The sequence below is a fragment of the Dermacentor silvarum genome, chromosome 3 (assembly GCF_013339745.2).
Source record: "Dermacentor silvarum isolate Dsil-2018 chromosome 3, BIME_Dsil_1.4, whole genome shotgun sequence".
Taxonomy (NCBI): Eukaryota; Metazoa; Arthropoda; class Arachnida; order Ixodida; family Ixodidae; genus Dermacentor; species Dermacentor silvarum.
This window is the reverse complement of record NC_051156.1, coordinates 215,558,552-215,576,072: the sequence shown is the minus strand read 5'-3', so window position 1 is coordinate 215,576,072 and position 17,521 is coordinate 215,558,552. Positions and strand designations below refer to the sequence as shown.

The following is a 17,521-nucleotide window of genomic DNA, read 5'->3' as shown; positions in this document are numbered from 1 at the left end:
GTAATGAGACGCGAACAGTTTGCATAAACTACGTAATAACACAACACTTTGATATTTTTGCTCATGCAGAAACCTTGGGCAATTCACGTGGCTGCAGTTACTGCAATCGACATATCTCCCGATCACCTCTAGACGTGATGCGCAGCTCCGGATTTGCACCAAGTCAACGTCATCTCTACGTAACCCCATTTCTCTTGCGTAGAATCGCAATTTGGACACGCGGCTGGTTGATCATTGTGCCATTGCTACCCTTTTTTATTGCGAATCAGTTATTGCCTCTAGCCGGGCACGTCGCGGTAGGTAGGCTTTTGCCTAACCTTGCTGGGGGAGTCTCCAATTAAAGAAAAATCGGTCCGTGTGCTGAAATTTGAGCCGGGGTTCCTCAGCGAAACAGGCCTCATATGCAGCCACGCAACTAGTGAATGAGTACGCGTAGCAGTTTCCATTAGGCCACAGATACAGGCTTAAGAACTAGTGGAGAACTGTTAACCTTGCCACTTCCTACGAGGCGGCTTGCGCTTTGAACGAATAGCGCGCGCGTCAAGTCACGTAACAACAATTTGCTTATAAAATTTGTCGCAGTTTCACCCGAAAGGCGAAGCACCAATTGCAATAGCAAATAAGTAGAGAACTACACGGAGTAAGGAAAGTAGTTTTATCAGCTGTATAAACTTGGACATGCAGCAGCACCAGCAACGCCCAGAACTGTTGTCCACGCCGTCGGCGTTTTGCCCGCGTTCACACCGAACGCGCGCGGCGTTTTTATAAATACGTATTTGGTGCCGCAGCTAAACGTCGCCTCCCCTCCCTCCCTCCCGTCCTCCCACAGCCTTTCGCGCGACGGAAAATTTTGCGTTTGCTCTCTATATATGGAAGGGAGGAAAGAGACGCTTAATTCCGCAGCCCTTCAGGGAGCGCGGCGCAGAACGCGCGTTTGCTCTTCGACGTGCGTTCGCTCCCCGTGAAAGCGCGCGTCCCTGAGGCCCTTTCACTCGCACATACAGCGTCCGCAGCGCGGCGCTGAGCCGTGCTCCCTCAAGGGCTGCAGAAGATAGCGCCAACCTTTCCCTTTCTCTCAAGAACCACTTATCATCGGCAACGATTTCATCGTCGTTGACGTCATACGGAACCTCACGGCGACGGCGACGGCGACGAAGACGGCGCCGCCAACGGCTAAAATCTGCTTTGGAGTGTCCATATAGTATCTATCGCAATAAAAGCTAGAGCAGCTAAGCGCTCGGCAGTTTTTTTCCCGTGATTCGAAGCAAGGATTTTGTAAAGCTGACAAGGAGGTGCAGCATAAGCTTTGCGCTAAACAAGCCATGCGTATATGTGTGTCACGAAGCAAGGAGCGGAACTAGCGCGCACCCCATGGCAGGGAAACGTGAGGCCGAGGGCCTCGTATAACAGGAATCCTACACGAGTTGGACCTGAGCGATTCCCACCTTTCACCTCTCTCTCCCTCATATAGTAAAGTGAATAGAAAGTTGTACTTATTATATATTCAGCAGACGGTCACGCATTGATGTCACATCACTAACATGGAATGACGCACATCAGTTGTTTGCGTTTCTATAGTGTCTGTTCGCCTCACACTCATGACGGGTATTGCAACGGAGGCTGAAGCATAACACTGAACGAAAGTATGTGACCAGCCCGCACACCTTTGTGACGCGGCTTCAGTGCGCATGGACTAATTGATCCATTGATTGGGGGGGGGGGGGGGGAGAATAATATATGCGGGGGCCGGTCTTCCTTTATTAACGACGGTAGTTGCTCAATCAAACTCAGCTGCGCCGAGCGTCTCCTAATTATACCGGTGAAGCGGCACTGGCAGTTTCCGCTATGATGACAAGTCGATAGGGGATAACGTTCCTCCAACAGCTTTTGACTCCAGCGCCGATATGACTGAGGTCAGATGGCTCGAAGTAACACGAAAAGCAAGAACATTGACCGTTTGATTATTTTCGACAATGGACGGATTGGCAGATGACGGTGCATAGCTTTCGAAGACAGTCTAGCATATGTGATTGCCGAAAGCTTATTTCTTTTAGTTCACTTCAGGAGTCCCTTGCAATAATGACCTTGTGAACCTAGGTTCATTGTATGACGAAGTAAGCTGCGTGAGCTTGCGAGGTTCTAGACGCACTGTCTGTGTTACGTAAGCCTTTCTTTACATGCGCACGCAGACGTGTATCAGTAGTTAAGCACTCAAGTTAGCGCCGGGCACATTACAACATAGCTGTACTGACATATTGGAACACAAGGCCAGTGGAACTGTCCTAAAACTGACGTCAAGGAGTTATTCCTTGTTGGTTACTTGCTGTTCTCGAGTTCCCAATGTTGGTTGCACGTGCTCTAGAAAACAGGCAGAATTAACAAAGCAATTACTCTTCTCAATCAGAATGCAATTCCAATGGTTTCGCGCTCTAAATTTGGACAGTCCTTATCACTGGCAAATAGACACTATTGCTGTGGCCACAGAAACATTCTGCCAGGAGCTATAAGTACACGCCAGTAATGTTCTCCACATTCATTAAGTAAAGCCAGGCTACAGAAAAGCCAGTAAAGCTTAATGTTTTCGTTTCATTAATATTGTGCTCTTGCAAATAGTGTTAAACGGTAAAATTAATCAAATGAACTCTGGGGTTTTACGTGGTGCCAAAACAGCGATCTGATTATGAGGCACGTCGTAGTTGGGGACTCCGGGTTAATGTTGACCACTTAAGGTTCTGTAATCTGCACCGAAATCCTAGTACGGATGAGTTTTTGCATTTCGCCTCCATGGAGATGGCGGTGCCGCGATCGAACCGGCTACTTCGAGTTTACGTGTTTACGCCTCGCATTGAAACAAAAAAGCTTTGTTTGTGGATCAATTGTACATAAATTTGGCCCACAAATGATCAGACCTCCGAGTGCAAAATAATTTTAATGAACGAAAATAAACCCAACACATAAAATGCTAACGGGTACTTATCGTACTTTGGTTGCTCCGAATACTTCAAATAATTTCAAGAAACCTTGCAGGCACTGTCACAATCCGTTAAAATAAGCAATTGATGCGCGAAAGGTACTTAAGCAGGAAAATGAAAATAAAGGAATCAGTCAGAAGGATAGCGCTGTTGTGATTACGCATATAACCAAGAACATCTAACCAGAGTTAAACACATGCGCGAATTTACGGATAACCATTATTGTCTGCTGGAGTGACTGGAAAAGCATAGGTTTCAATATTTTGCCGTATAAGTTTAGAACGAAAATACGTTGCATTGCGCTGCATTTGCATTACTTACCTCACAAGATGCTGAAGATATTGCAGAAAAGTTGCAAATACACGCTAGTGGCTGTTGAGCTGCTTCCCTGCGTTTTGTTTCATAACTAGGTGAAAGTTCTGAAAACTCTCAGGCTACTCGAAAAACAACACAAACGCTGAAAAGGTCGTTATTGCGACAGTTTTCCAAGATTTTACTAAAATAGGGCACATATACACGTTTCGCCGAATGTAGGGTATTGCAGAACACTACCCATAGGGTTTGAGGTACGATTTCAAATTATCAACACGATAGCGACCTCTATTAAAAACTTTCAAGCAATATGCAACACTGAGGTGCTCGAACTGCAAATTTAGGCGCTCGTATAAGAAAGATTTGCCTGAAGTGCGCAGCACCTTTAACGAGCAAACATACGCGTAATACCAACTTCATCAGAAAATAACGCGTATTGTCGTACCTTTTCAAAGCTCATATAGGAACAATCTGCTCAATGCGACACGCTTCTAGTACACGTTCATGATATGAAACCGAAGTTCTCCGTATATAAAGAAAGTTGGTTATTCTTTCTTAAGATGTACAAAGTTGCTACTATTCTCTTGATATTGCGCAGTTGCTATCAGGCACCGACTCAGCAACGTCTTTTTGCAAATTTCCAAAGCTATTCCACTTGAGTGGAGCATGCGAATTGATATGTATTCCTTCTCACGTAGTGTCTCGATTATCGAAACCGAAGGCTGCTATTACAACATCATGATATTCTATTAACTTAGAATAAAGTAGCGACGGCCTTCTGTAGGAAATTCTAGCGAGCCATACTTTAACGTGCACTGGTAACAAGCACATTTACGGTCTTATGAAACGAAGGAGTAGTCTCGTTGAGAAGGCATTTGTATTTTGCTATAATCTGTAAGTTCTGATTTTACACGCACTGCTAAATGTTTCGTCAAAAGCCTTTCCTCGAGCTACGAGGCGTGTATATGAGAAGGGTTCTCTGTTAAATCACACGTCTCACTACGCAAATTTTTTATGCATCCTGGAACCTGTGACCTTTCTAGTTAAGAAACGCCTGATATGCACCATCGTCATCACGGTTCTTAAAAGAGCGATTGCAAGTACAGTGCTTCCACACCCACCCTAAGAAATCACCACTCAATTCTTGCGTCCAAATGACACGTGGGGTGGTTGCGAAAAACTGCAGACGAAGCTATTGCAGCGAAGAAAGTTTCGGTTCGTCCCTTGCGAACCTAGTTCGCTGGTACCTACAACCGCTAACACCGACACAAATTTCGACGCTAACGCTATTATCACAACAGAATCAAAGCGTTCACAGACGTAGACGGACCGATGTGGGACAGTTCGCTTCTTGCGTTTTCGTGTTATCTTGCGTCAATGGCTTTGTGATGTCCTGCAGCCCACCGTTTCCCGACAAGTGTCACCACTAAAAATCTCACCTGTCATGATATCACTTTAGAGCAATCGATGTTAATTACAACGCACTCGGCTCTTAAAAGTAACAAATTTTCGTCCCATTCTTGCAAAGTAAAAACCGCCTAATCTTTTTCATATAACACTTCGTCTTACTTTTCTTTTTCAAGAAAAGGAGCCGCACAGAGAGCTCTACAAATCTCACGACGCCACACTGGACAGAACAGTTTCACTCAACTGAGTATCCGTCCTGGCGAGCACTGAAGTCACACCACTCCGGTTCTCTGTCCCGCACCACAGTGGATCGGTAGTGTTCACACAGCGTCCGGCGTCGGCTCCCAGGTCAGCAAGGCCAAGTCGGTAGACCCAGAGAGATCTGACGCTCCGTAACCTTTGCGGTTGTTGTTTCCGGACCGCAGAGATCGGCTGTACAGACGAAAGACGCGCGAGTTGCACGAGTAGGCCAGCGCCACGAAGAACCCTTGCACCGACGCAAGAATGCAGAAGGCAAACCAGACAGCCTTGAGTCGCGCCAGTTGCGCGGCCAGCCCAGCAACCCAGGTGAGTGTCAGGACGAGGAGCAGTTTGGCATAGAGGAATAGCTGCAGGTAGCGCCTCCGTTTCATGCGGTCCCTCGTCTTGCGGTTCATCTGCAGGCTAGCCGTGTAACGGGTCAGGATAGCTGCCTTGACGAAGTACCGAACATCCGACACGGCCAGAACGAAGGCCGGAAGGCAGAATGTCCAGAGGTACGAGCCGCGGCCGAGAATCCAACAGGTGATCCTGTCGTCGGACGTCTGGTCCAGCACGGTGCCGAAGTGGACCACTCCGGAGAGACCCGTCAGAAGCAACGGAAGGCCCCACGCAAATGCGGCCGCTTTGAGGAACGACTTGCGGTCCTCATTGGCGGGTGACGGCTGAAGATTGATGTTGTCCCTGAAGGTCTTGTACATGTCCCTCGACATGGCGGCGAGCCAGCAGTGAACCGCCAGCCAGAGGAAATGCAGCAGGAAACCAAGGGTGACACAGAGCCTCTTGTCGCTTGGTCGTTCGACGCCAATGACGCTGAGGAGATGCGACAGAAAGAACGCGGCCAGGAGGTTCAGCAGTGATGTGCCGCTCAGCGTCCGTAAGTCCGAAAACAGGCTGTACGTTATGAAAGTCAGGACAACTCCCACTATTGACAAGCTCGTGCCGATCACAGAGAGCAGCGACAGAAGACCCGTGGAGCCCGTGCCGATCTCGAAGCCACTGCCGGCTACCCACGTTCCGTTGACTTTGTGCAGGTGCGGAGCGTATCCACCGTCGCCGAAAGTGTGCAGTCCCACGGCAAACACGTCAGCCATCGTGATACTCTTTGTAGACAATGAGAAGAATGTACGGAGTTATGGAGAATGATGCAACTGCACGGTTACCGCTGCGAGAGCACTTTGCTATATGTTGTCGGTGTTGGCGGGGGAGATGAAGCTGATTCACCAACTTTAAACACCGGGATGTCTTGCTATCCCAGCAATTTCGCCACTTTTCAGCTGGTTGAGAAAAATGTCATGGTCGCTATTCATATTTTGTGTAGTTTTCGGGTGCTGACATCTTCCTCAGCCTCTAATTATCCGGCTTTGCGTTATTAACGCCTTCTGCTTGATACTTCTGAACGCACTTAAGGTACAGATTCCAGATGATGACTATGTTGGTTATTTTTTTCTTTGTGAACCTGCAATGGCAGCAATTTTTTATGGGCTACTGGTACAATTTTCCCGCGCCGATCAATAATAATAATAACACAGTTCCCACGGTAACAGAACAGTGCTTACTTTCACAAGCGGTCAGTTTCTGTCGAGGAACACGTGCTCGCACACCAGTATGACTTCCCTGGCAGTTCGGCAATCTTAGCTTCTAGTGCAGCGAACGTTGCCAATACGTTTCTGACTCCGTTAAAATAAGCAACACGCCACTCTGTTTAAAGTTCTCGGCCCGTCTTTTTTTCTGCAAAGGGGATGTTGCGCGATTAAGCGTGTTATTGAAGACACTGAGAATCCAGAGTGTTTATCTTCTTGAAGAAAATATCTTGCTCTTGTTTCCTCCGCGAACTGTCGGCACAAATTTTCACAAAATCAAGGACGTAATATTCGACGTCAACTGGTGTCACCTACGTACCGGATTACTCATGGTCAAGAACATCTTTTAGACCGCGGGCTCACGCTGTTTTTTTTTTTTTTTTTTTCGCTATTCCTGCGTTCCAATCAGTGGAACATTGGTCCGTATACAACCTTAGAGTTCATCACCTGGTTTTGGCGAGAATGAGTTCAGTTGAGTACGGCAAGGATCACATTCTTCTGATGGGCTAGGGTGCAAGAAATCCTCCAGAAACACTACTCCATTGACGAAGGCCAATATTCCGGTTTCTTGGTTGACGCCGTGGTAGGCTAAGAGTGGTGGTCGGAAAGCCGAAAGCGTAAAACAGTTTCCGAATAGAACTCGTCACTTTGACAAACAAACAACCCAGTCTAAAAGCACACTGCGACGAACTGAGTAGGAGTCCGGAAGAAACTTTTTGCCCTAGCAGCCGTGACAGCTCGACGATCAGCTGTCACGGGTGCAGAAAAATATCCGTGTCTTCTCGCACCGTTATGCAGCTTGTTCCAGTCCGTGGCCGCTGACAGCAGACGGCGATGAATCAGCGAAGTGAACGCACCACGGCACACCGCATCGAAGCCCGACGGCCAAGAGAGACTGAAGAGCAGAGGCGAGCGGCTGCTCTTGCGTCGACCGCTGGTCGTCGTTTGACGGCTCCGTAGCTCGAGCCCGCAGTTCTATAACACCGGGAAGCCGAGTGAGCGACGAGAGGGAGGAAAAAAGAAAGTGGGGGAAGGAAAGGAAAGGTGAGAGATCCCGTTACGACAACAAACGAGGCGGGAGCGAACGACAGATGGAATGGGGAAAGAGGCACGCACCAGGGGGGAAAAGAGTGTGGCGGTAAACTGGAGCGGGTGTGTGCAAGTGGTTGTTTTGAATGTGGAGGGAGGCTACAGAAAGAGGGAGGGCGATCTGCTGTTAGGTGGTGCCATCTCTCGGCGCGACAGGGAACTAGCCTTTCGGCTAGGATTGAAACTTCGAGCGGTGTTCCGAGCCGGAACACCGCTCGATGTTTTGGAGTCAATTGGAGTCAGTGTCATTGCTTGCAGCAGTAGAATGTCGACTGCTCCTTGAAATTTTGCGCACAGAAAGAGTATGCTGCGAAACCAGATTCATCAAAATGATTAATTTTCATAAACTCGGGCCTTCGTTATCTGTGGCCATTTGTGGCATGACTGAAGGTTAAAACAACGTCGTATGTAAATTTTATAACTTATTAAATAAGCCACGTGTGATTTCTACCAGCCGAAGGAGATAAAAAGTAAACGCAGAACGCGGGATGCAGTGCGCACTCGAGAACACAAACTGTCATGGCCATATACTGTTTTTCAAAGTGAGTATTGAATACATAAAAAAGAAATTTGTGCGAGCAAAGAATGATTTGACGTATTTTTTATTTGCATGCCAATCGTGAAGGTCAACTTTATGCAAATCCTTCACAATCTGTATAAATATAGTTGCATAAATTCTCGGATGTATGCGAGCACCAGTGATTACTCTGGAAGACATGATGATACTTCTAGAAATAGCGCACGCACTTGACTGCGTGATTTCTAAATTCGACGACCGACGACCGTGATCACCCTTATCGTTGTCTTTTGAGTTTTACTTGTCTTTTCGGGGACTTGTGAACGTGATAAGGTGTCAAATTCTTTTAAAAATCAGACTTTTGGCAGTGTTTGGTTCCTCACCGTCTCAAAAATGTGACATCTGCAATGTACGCATTACAATATGGTCAAAACATTCAGAATTATAATTCCACATTGGAAGATAGCCGCCCCAAAGGAAGACTGCAGCCTCACCTCTGACTGGATCCGGCGATCTCTGTGCAGGTCTGCCGAAGTCTGACGTCCTCGTCGTCGACCTGTCCGCGTAGCTGTTGCCATTAGCCCCATGATGAATATAACTTGAGGTCGCACTACTAGAAACTTACCCGTAACTTACATTATATACACATCATAATACATATAATTACATATAGCATATATATATATTTACTCACTTCACACGCTCACCATAGATGGCAAGTGTGCGGTCGAGTGCCTAATTGTGCTTTATTTCTGTGTGGGCTATTGGCACACACAACAGCAGCGGAACACCACATCAACATGTTTTGGACATTCTACAAAAAATCTTTGCGGTAACACACCATGAATGATGAACAACACCCAAAAATAGTGGCGCCGTCCCGTAACACACACGCAACATGTTTTTTTTTTTTGTGATTTATGACACACACACTCAGTACACAGAACATCACACACATTCGCGAGATCGAGGCACATCAGTAACGCGTCACTTTAACAGGTGCACTTTCCGTGTACAAACCATATTCTTCGACATGACAAAATCACCAAAGTTAGTGTGTGATTTCAACACACACACACACACACACACACACACACACACACACACACACACACACACACACACCACACACACACACACACACACACACACACACACACACACACACGCACACACACAATTTTTAAAGTGTCCGATGAAATCCATGGGCGTTCCAGTTAACTTTGTGCTTCAATGCATAAAACAGCGTTTTCCTCAAAAAGTTAACTGGAACGCCCATACATTTCGTCGGACACGTTAAAAATTAATATCTCGAAACTGGTTCAGTCCTGAGAATTGGTTCCAAGTGGATACGCCTTGCGAACTCAGCGGCTATAATTCGTAGATTGAAAGATGTGCCGTAAAATCATTAATTAAAAAGTTAACTAGTGTAATTATGCTAATTACTCAATTAGGCGTTTTGATTTCTTGTGGAAGTAATGGCCGCCTCATCGAGTAGTTTAGATCAAGGATTATAATTGTGCTATCTGCCACAGGCAATTTTTAAAAATTTGGTGCAGCTAAAATGAAACACCCTGTATATAATACTTCAGAAAGCTTCGTTTTACATAGATGGCAACGTGTTCGTTGGATGTGCTTAATTTTTGTTTTATTATTAGATAGCTTATTACTAGATAGATTGTTTTACCATTAGATAGCAATTATATGGACACTTCAACCGGATTTCTGCCGTCGGCGTGAGGTTCCGTATAGATAAAATCTTCGCCGCGCGCCGTATGCCCCAGCGAAAGCGTGCGGGGACGCGCGCTATCACGGAGGTAGCTTTAGGTGCTTTAGGTAACTATGCTGGAAATGAAGGTCTGTGGATGACGAGAAAAGAAGAGGAAAGCCGCTAGGAGACATTTTCTAATTGTGGGTGCCTGGACATCCGCATCGCTGAATCCTCTCAGCCACTTGTCGCTGTCAAGGAATATTTCATGAGAAGTTGTCTTTGCGTTCAAAGCAAACGAATACAGTGACGACATTTTGCAGACGCCCACTTGATTCAGGCCTCTTCAACCGCCACTCCTTGACGACGACAGTGTTGAGGTAGGGTGGTGTGTTATTCCCCATGGCAAGCACTTGCAAATGTCAAGCGTATAAGGCAACATTTATTGCACAACATCGAAATGCGCAAACAGGGAGCCGCACTTCAGAGATATGAACGTTGCTTCACACTTTAGTCATACGCACACAGCTATATGTTCCTAGCTGCGATCATTTCCCAAGGTTAAGATATGTTCTCTCTTGCATCAGTCCTGCTCTTCCCTGTCATTTCGAATTACTTCGATGTAAAGTATGGAAGCATTTTGTCTACTGCTAACTTCACCGCTTTTCCATCTCAACGTGTCGTGCATGGAAGCATTCGCGGTCCCCGCGTCCCCTCATGGAGCGGCGAAGTCAGAACTCGTGCTGCCAAATGTGAACAACGATAGCGTCTTAAACGAGCACGACAGCGAAAGTTTCTCTTGCCGCGCGCACATTGCAGGCGCTGTCGCGCAAGAAAAAAAAACGTCCGTCGACCCTAATTTCCTCGAATGGGCTCTCGCACGTGTGCTGCCGATGCTTGCTAGAACTACAACGTTGTTCCATTGTTTCGTTCTCTCCTTCCCTCTCGGCAGTGAATCTGCTTACTCCAATATGTGTAGTATGGATAAAACAAAATAAAAAAGGCGTGCTTCTGTGCTCATCTTGCTTCGTACGAGTAGGGAGCCGCAAACCCGATTCTCGCCATTGTAACGAAGAAGACCGCACGGCTTGGTCGGAGGCTGCAAAGGAAGAGAGCTTGCCCTCCGGGGAACTCCGAAAACGGGTTACGAAGAGGCTCGGCTGCCTTCATTTTTCGTGCCGTTCGCTACCTTTTCTTTCGCTTGTCGTTGTTGTTCTTGCTTTTCAACGATCCCCTGATCCGGCTCTGACGGGGCCCGTAAGAAGTGGGTCATGTGACCGGCACGAAACTGCAACTTTTCTATTAGTTTCTTTTGCCACTAAAATGGGACACTGAAGAAAACTAAACGTGAACGAGGACGTGACATAGGCAGTTAAGGAACCATAATTATTTATTTCTCAGAATTAAATAAAAAAGTCGCAGTTCCGCCCGAAAGGCGAAGCATCGATTGCGATAGCAAATTAGTAGACAGCTATACGAAGTAAGGATAGTGTTTTTATCGGCCGTATAAAGTTGTAAATATTCGCTTACTAACTAAATAAACAAGTATGGTGCCACGCGCGCACAGGTAAACATGAACACATCTCGCTCGATGACCGCGGTGGCTCGTCAAAACACTGGAGTGATAAAGCGCGCCAGCGACAGCGAGCAAATGAACCTGTGCGCTGGCTCTCGCTTCAACGCGAACTAAACGTCGAAAGCGCAGCGCATACGAAGCTACCGGAAGTAGGCGAATGCACTTTGGCCCATCGCAGATCGCTTTGAAGATGAGGTACCCGCGGGCGCACACTTCGGCCGCGTCGCAGATCGCTTTCAAGATAGCTCCGTGAGCAGCAGCCGCGGAAGCAGAACGCACCTCCCCCCCCCCCCCCCCCTCCCGTCTCCGTCGCCTCCTCCCCGTGCCTCGCGCGTGAACGAAGACCGTGCGCTTCCGGCCGCCTTCCTTTCTCACGTGCGCGAGATTAAGCTGCGGTTGCCGGCTCACCCTCGCACGCTTTCACTCGCACACACAACGCACGGCGCGCGGCGACGATTTTATCGCCGTTGGACTTTATACGGAACATCCCGGCGACGACGACGGCGACGGCAAAAATGCACTTAAGAGTGTCCATATAATTGCTATCGCAATAAACGGTAAACGGATGCGCGAGACTATTCATATGAGACGTGGAGAGCGGCATTGAAGATACCTTGCTCACAAAGTTGGTGACCATGCTGTTCAGGGGTGATAAGGGTAGTTTTGGTAGTAAATTGTAGCAACACGTGGGTTTATCCTGGTGATTGAGGCCGGCAATTGCTCCGTCTGAGCACCTTTTGCAATGTCGTCTGGTTATATATCACTATGCGTCCAGAAAACTAGTTTTCTTCAAGAATGAAAGACGTCGAAGCTTCCTTGCGGGCTATTAGAGGGCCATGTGAAAGCACAAAGTGTTGGGCAAGTACGGATTCAGTGAGTCTTTTTTCTGTAGGTTCCCAAGAAGAGCGTAATTTTCCTCACGGTAGGTTTCGGCACTAAGAAAGTGTTCGATGTCGCTTCCGTTGAACGAGAAGCAGAGACGTTGAAGTACGTTGAATGGAGAACCGGTACGTCCTGTCCTAAATAGCCATGCTGGCGTATATGCGGATCCGGTAGTGAGGATGCCGTAGTTAATGCTTCATCTTGAATACATATTGGGAGCGTTACATTCTGGGGGATACGAGAGTGCCGCGTATGCAAGAGCATCGATCAGCTTGCTAGCTATACCAATGTGGGCGAGAATGCACTGAAACTTCAGCATGAAGCCTGTGTTGAGTTCTTTTACGAACGCTAAAGGACTTGCGCAGGAGCTTGTTGGACGGTATACCTCGAGATGGTTCTTGCAATGTAGTCTTCAAGTCCATAAACAATACTACATCTTACGCCAGTAACCTTTAGTTTGTGCAGAGTAGTAGCTATTGCCTCACCCTTGACAGCCGTCGAAGAGACCAGATGGCCTTACTAAGCAGCTATCAGAGAGGAGATACAGAAAACAGCTGCACAGTGGTCTTCGTCCGCTTTGACAAGCCCATTTGTGTATACGTGGAGGTGACTCAGGGAAGTCATGTCCAAAGGCTCTAGAAACACTACGCTGCTTCCTTAGATGGAATAGACCTCCTCAAATGCCGTCGGTGTATGAGCTTAAGTAGCAGGTAACCAACTAATGGCATGTAAAGAGACCGACTCGTCTTAAATAGTGCCAGCATCCTATTGTCGCGGCGTCGGAAACCCGAGGAACAAAAGCACTCGTCAGCAGGAACAAGCATGGACTGTTTAATACCGCGCGCTAGTCACTTCTTCTCTTCACTATGTTTCCTTTAAATTCCGATAGATCTTCTTATCACCATCGTCCTTACCGTACTACAGACGCGGCAATGTGCAAGAAAGCCACAAATCTTTATAGTACAGTATCTCAAAATACCTTTTAACACACGAATGACGCTCCCGATGATCAAAACAGTTACACAAACACGCAACGTTCACGTGCTCAACCTGCTGCTGGTGCCTCCAGTACTATCGCCGCTTCTGCTGCTATAGGGCTGGTGCTGCTGATGATGATATAGAAGCATCCCATTTTAATGATCATGATGACGCTTTCTAATCGCAGCTTCTTTGAAACAGGGCGGCGACAAATAGTCACCCAGCCTGCTTTACATCTGTTGCAGTCTGGCATTTTGCCTATCTCTATTTTGTATTCGTTTTCTTCAGTAAAACCTCTATCTCTTTGATGTAGAGTTAAATGAAAGGGAAAATGTCATCAACTTGGACTGTAGCCCGAAACTACAAAGAGAATTTTTTTCTTTTATGAATTTAGCGCTTCAGTCGGGTGAATGAAAATGTTCTCTTTCATAAGTGAGCTTCCGCAAAACTTAGACGAGGACCCTTCCCCCCTACCCCCCCCCCCCCCCCCCCATCGGCGCCATCTGCTGGCCATGACGTTTCACTCCATTTCAATTCTTGTGCAGCCGATTTTCAATTAAAACACTGTCCTTGACTAGACTGTGTCACATCGCGGTCGGCGTTCCTTTCAACTATAGGCACGCGTGCCATAAAACTTGTGGTCAATATTATCATAGCCAAGTGTCAAATAATACCGCTTCGTCGGTTGGAATGTTTACGCTTTACGCTAAAGAAAATAAGAAAACGTTGACGAAAACGTTGACTATGTTCGATAAACTGTCTGACAAACTAAGAATCAAGAAATAGCAAAATCTCACCATTCAAAAATTATAGGGTGCGTTGAATTTGCTGTCGGTGCACTACTAGCTTCCTACGCCTCATCTGTTTTCCTATTTGCATTATGGACAAGAATCCTGAAGTGACCTAAATAATCTAAATGATTGCTACTCTACTAACGTCACAGAGCCGGCGATGGCATAGCAGACAGTGACGGCAGGCGTCTGAGCCCGTTGTCCTGCTCACTACTTTAACTAGTGTGGGCTGCATAACTCAGACTAAGTATGTTGTGCAAAGGGCTGCGTAGAACCAATTCATTCTAAGTAAACGTCATTGTTATGCGGGGCACTGAGAAAAACTTAGCTGCTCCCGCTTATTCTCAGCTGCTAGTGCGATATACGGTCATCGCGTTAGGTAAGCAGCGCTCTCGGCACACTGCATTCTGTTAGAAGTAGGAAGCGGGCTTTGCTGTTTCTGCTTCTTTCACTGCGCGTGATGCCATTGTTCCCGAGTGACGGCAGACATTCGCGGCTGGCGACGCATCGACGCTGCCTTCGCAGGCGAGAATCAAACCTTAAGTAGCTCAGTGCGGTCGCTTGAGGCAACAATGAGTTCTGCTTTGCTGCAATTTTCTGTCCTTCAAATCTTTTGTGCAAGGCTGCCGCATCGTCGAACATGTACTACTCGGAAGCACGTTATCGCCTCTTTCAACTGAGGCATCGTGTCCCTTAACTAGAGTCTCTCTGAAAACACCACTTCCCTCCATTGTGCACGGCGTAAGTGGACGGCTTACAAAGGCGCCTCTCAAACGCTTCGCTATAAAACTCGTTCATCACTCTAACTTCCCAAGAACTCAAATTTTTTGCCTTTGTCATTGGCTTTTTGCAACTATAAAGGCGATCGCAAATCGTAAGTGTCAGGGCATGATCTAGATTGCTATGTATTTTGAAACGTGGCAAGAAAGCAGACCAAGTGCTCTTACGTGTCTTTAAGCGAAGCTTTATAGGCTCAGAAATATCGGCGGTGGTGGTGGTAGTTGTCACGTTAGACGGCAAGGCTTTTGTGGTTTACGGTCGTGGATACGCTGGGCAAAGTCATCAACTGTGCCTCGGTTTGGACGATGGACCTCGAGGTGGCCGAGCAAGTCGCCATTGAGCTCGCCATGCAAGACGGTCGGAGAGACAGGGTGTATAGCGATTCGACAGCAGCCGTCAATGCATTCCAGAAAGGCCGGGTATCCCGGCAGGTAGTTAAAACTCTGAAAGGCGCCAAACACGGCGACAGCTCCCCAGACTCCATCCTTTGGTTCCCTGCCCACATTGGGGCGGTCGAAGGGGTTCCTCTGAACCTCAACGAGTCAGCCGACGAGGCTGCGCGTGGCTTTACCGACTGCGCTGCCCTCGGATCGGACGACTCTCCCCCCGGCCACAGGGGCGCTCCTATCACGCACAATGAAATTACTAAATTCTTTTACTTAGCGAGAAGGGTCTTCCCGCCGCCTCATTCAAAGCTAAGCAGGCCGCTAAGTGGTCACGCTCAGACTGCTGCAAACTAACTACTACCCAAATCCGGTGTCCCTTAACAGCATATATCCTGACATTTACCCGAATTGTTCTCGCGCGGCCTGTGGTGAGGCTGCTGCGTTGGCTCACGTGCTCTGGTAGCGCGGGTCGTTGGGCCCCAAGTTCACCAAGGAAGAGTGGGACGCGCTCCTGCGAAGTCCCGTCTTTGAAGACCAAATCCTGGCCGTCCAGCGTGCCCATGATCGGGCCGGCAGGCTAGACTCCACTAACAAGGAACCACAGTTCACCTATGGCCGCCTTCTCTGCGTTTACCGAATAAATTACCCGTTCATATATCTTTTTCTCAGCTGATATTGGGAGTACGATATATTATACGCTTCTGCCGTATACCAATAAATCCTATCACGTTGCAGCCGTGCCGGCCGTAGCAAGGTCATGACTTATGAAATCCTGTGCCGGAAATATATATATATATATATATATATATATATATATATATATATATATATATATATATATAACTGCCACCCGCTTTGTATTCTTCGAGCTTCTTGGCCTAGATGAGAAAGAGTATCCTGTGCAAAACATCCACTCCTGGTGACGACGAGGGCCGGCCACTCACAAGATCAGCAATAATTTCCTAGATTTACGAAGGAATGTCAAGTTCAGGAACGGTCTGGGCTTCACCACCCATGGTGATTACGTCAACGGCAATCCATGCGCAGAAGTCCACTGCCACGGGTACCTGCGGCCTGCCTTGGAGAGCCAACGCAGCCAAGAGATGTTCAGCCTTACTACAAGCGGGTCGATCTGCTCAGCAGCTAAACAACAATAATGAAGGAAGAGCGGGAGAATACACGAAAGGCAGGAAGATGTGATGGAGACAAGCAGTAACTTCAACGAGTGCTTCCAGTGCGAATGATGGCGATATTGGTTCTTGACCGGCAAGCGTTGGTCACACTCTGTACCTGTTCATTTTCTGGCCCCGGATGGCTACCACTAGGAACAAGCGGAAGTTCATTTTGTCGTCGGCATCGAAGGACGTTAAAGTATCTATAAATATCTTAACGTATATTACAGCTTCCCGAATTTCCTTTCACGGTGCCCTCTCGTATAGTTCGATTCCGCAGAGACGAACGCTTGGGCTTTGGGATCGGCGCAGCAACCGATTATTTGCAAGTAGACTGGTGAAATTTTTTTCAATATCCACTCTCCGCTTTCATTCGGGGCTGCTGCTGAATAGACTTCTGGCTTATGACTAAAACATTAGCTGCAGGCAAAGAAAAGGCAAGTGATGCAACAGAGGAGACTTAGGAAAAGGTCGCAAGGTTAAAGAGTGAGATAGCGTAAAGAGGACAAGAGGCATATTAGCGACAGTATGAAAAATAATAAAATGAACATTATTTGAAGCATGGGACAAAAGTGTGCCCTATTATGCGGCCTATTATAAAATGGTTCGGGAATACAGAATTCGATGGCGTAATCCTCATTTAATTAATGCGAAAGGTAAGAGGAGGCTCAAGTGGAGTTGATTTCACGTGGAATTCCATCATGCGCTGTCTGATGCTTCGGAATTTCTGCAGGAGATTACGGCCATAAGATAGTGAGAAGAGTCAGCTTGTGTTTTAAAAATATAAAATAACAGCGGGCGATCAGGAACACATATTGTTCTCTAAGGTACCTCACGCAGTGTCATTCGAATTGACAAAATGAAAGTGTATATATATATATATATATATATATATATATATATATATATATATATATTCGCTTCTATAGGCACGCGTCAAGGTCACCATGCCATGTATATTAAAATGAGATGTCCAATGGCTGGTTTAGAACCCGGTTTCACCAGCACCGAAGCCCAACGTTCTAACCGCTAGGCCATGCACGGACGCTTACGTGACAAGGCGGAATAAAACACCTTAAGAATTTTCATCGTGCAAGCCAGAGCTTGCAC

The 17,521-nt window shown here is 47.1% G+C and overlaps 1 protein-coding gene across 1 annotated transcript; it reads right to left on the bottom strand.

Annotated features, from left to right (window-relative positions):
• Positions 1-3,451: 3,451 nt before the first annotated feature.
• On the bottom strand, positions 3,452-7,463 carry LOC119446649 (adhesion G protein-coupled receptor E3). The gene has a single exon (XM_037711139.2). The coding sequence runs from the start codon at positions 6,041-6,043 to the stop codon at positions 5,012-5,014; it is 1,032 nt and encodes a 343-aa protein (XP_037567067.1). The 5' UTR covers positions 6,044-7,463; the 3' UTR covers positions 3,452-5,011.
• Positions 7,464-17,521: the final 10,058 nt, after the last annotated feature.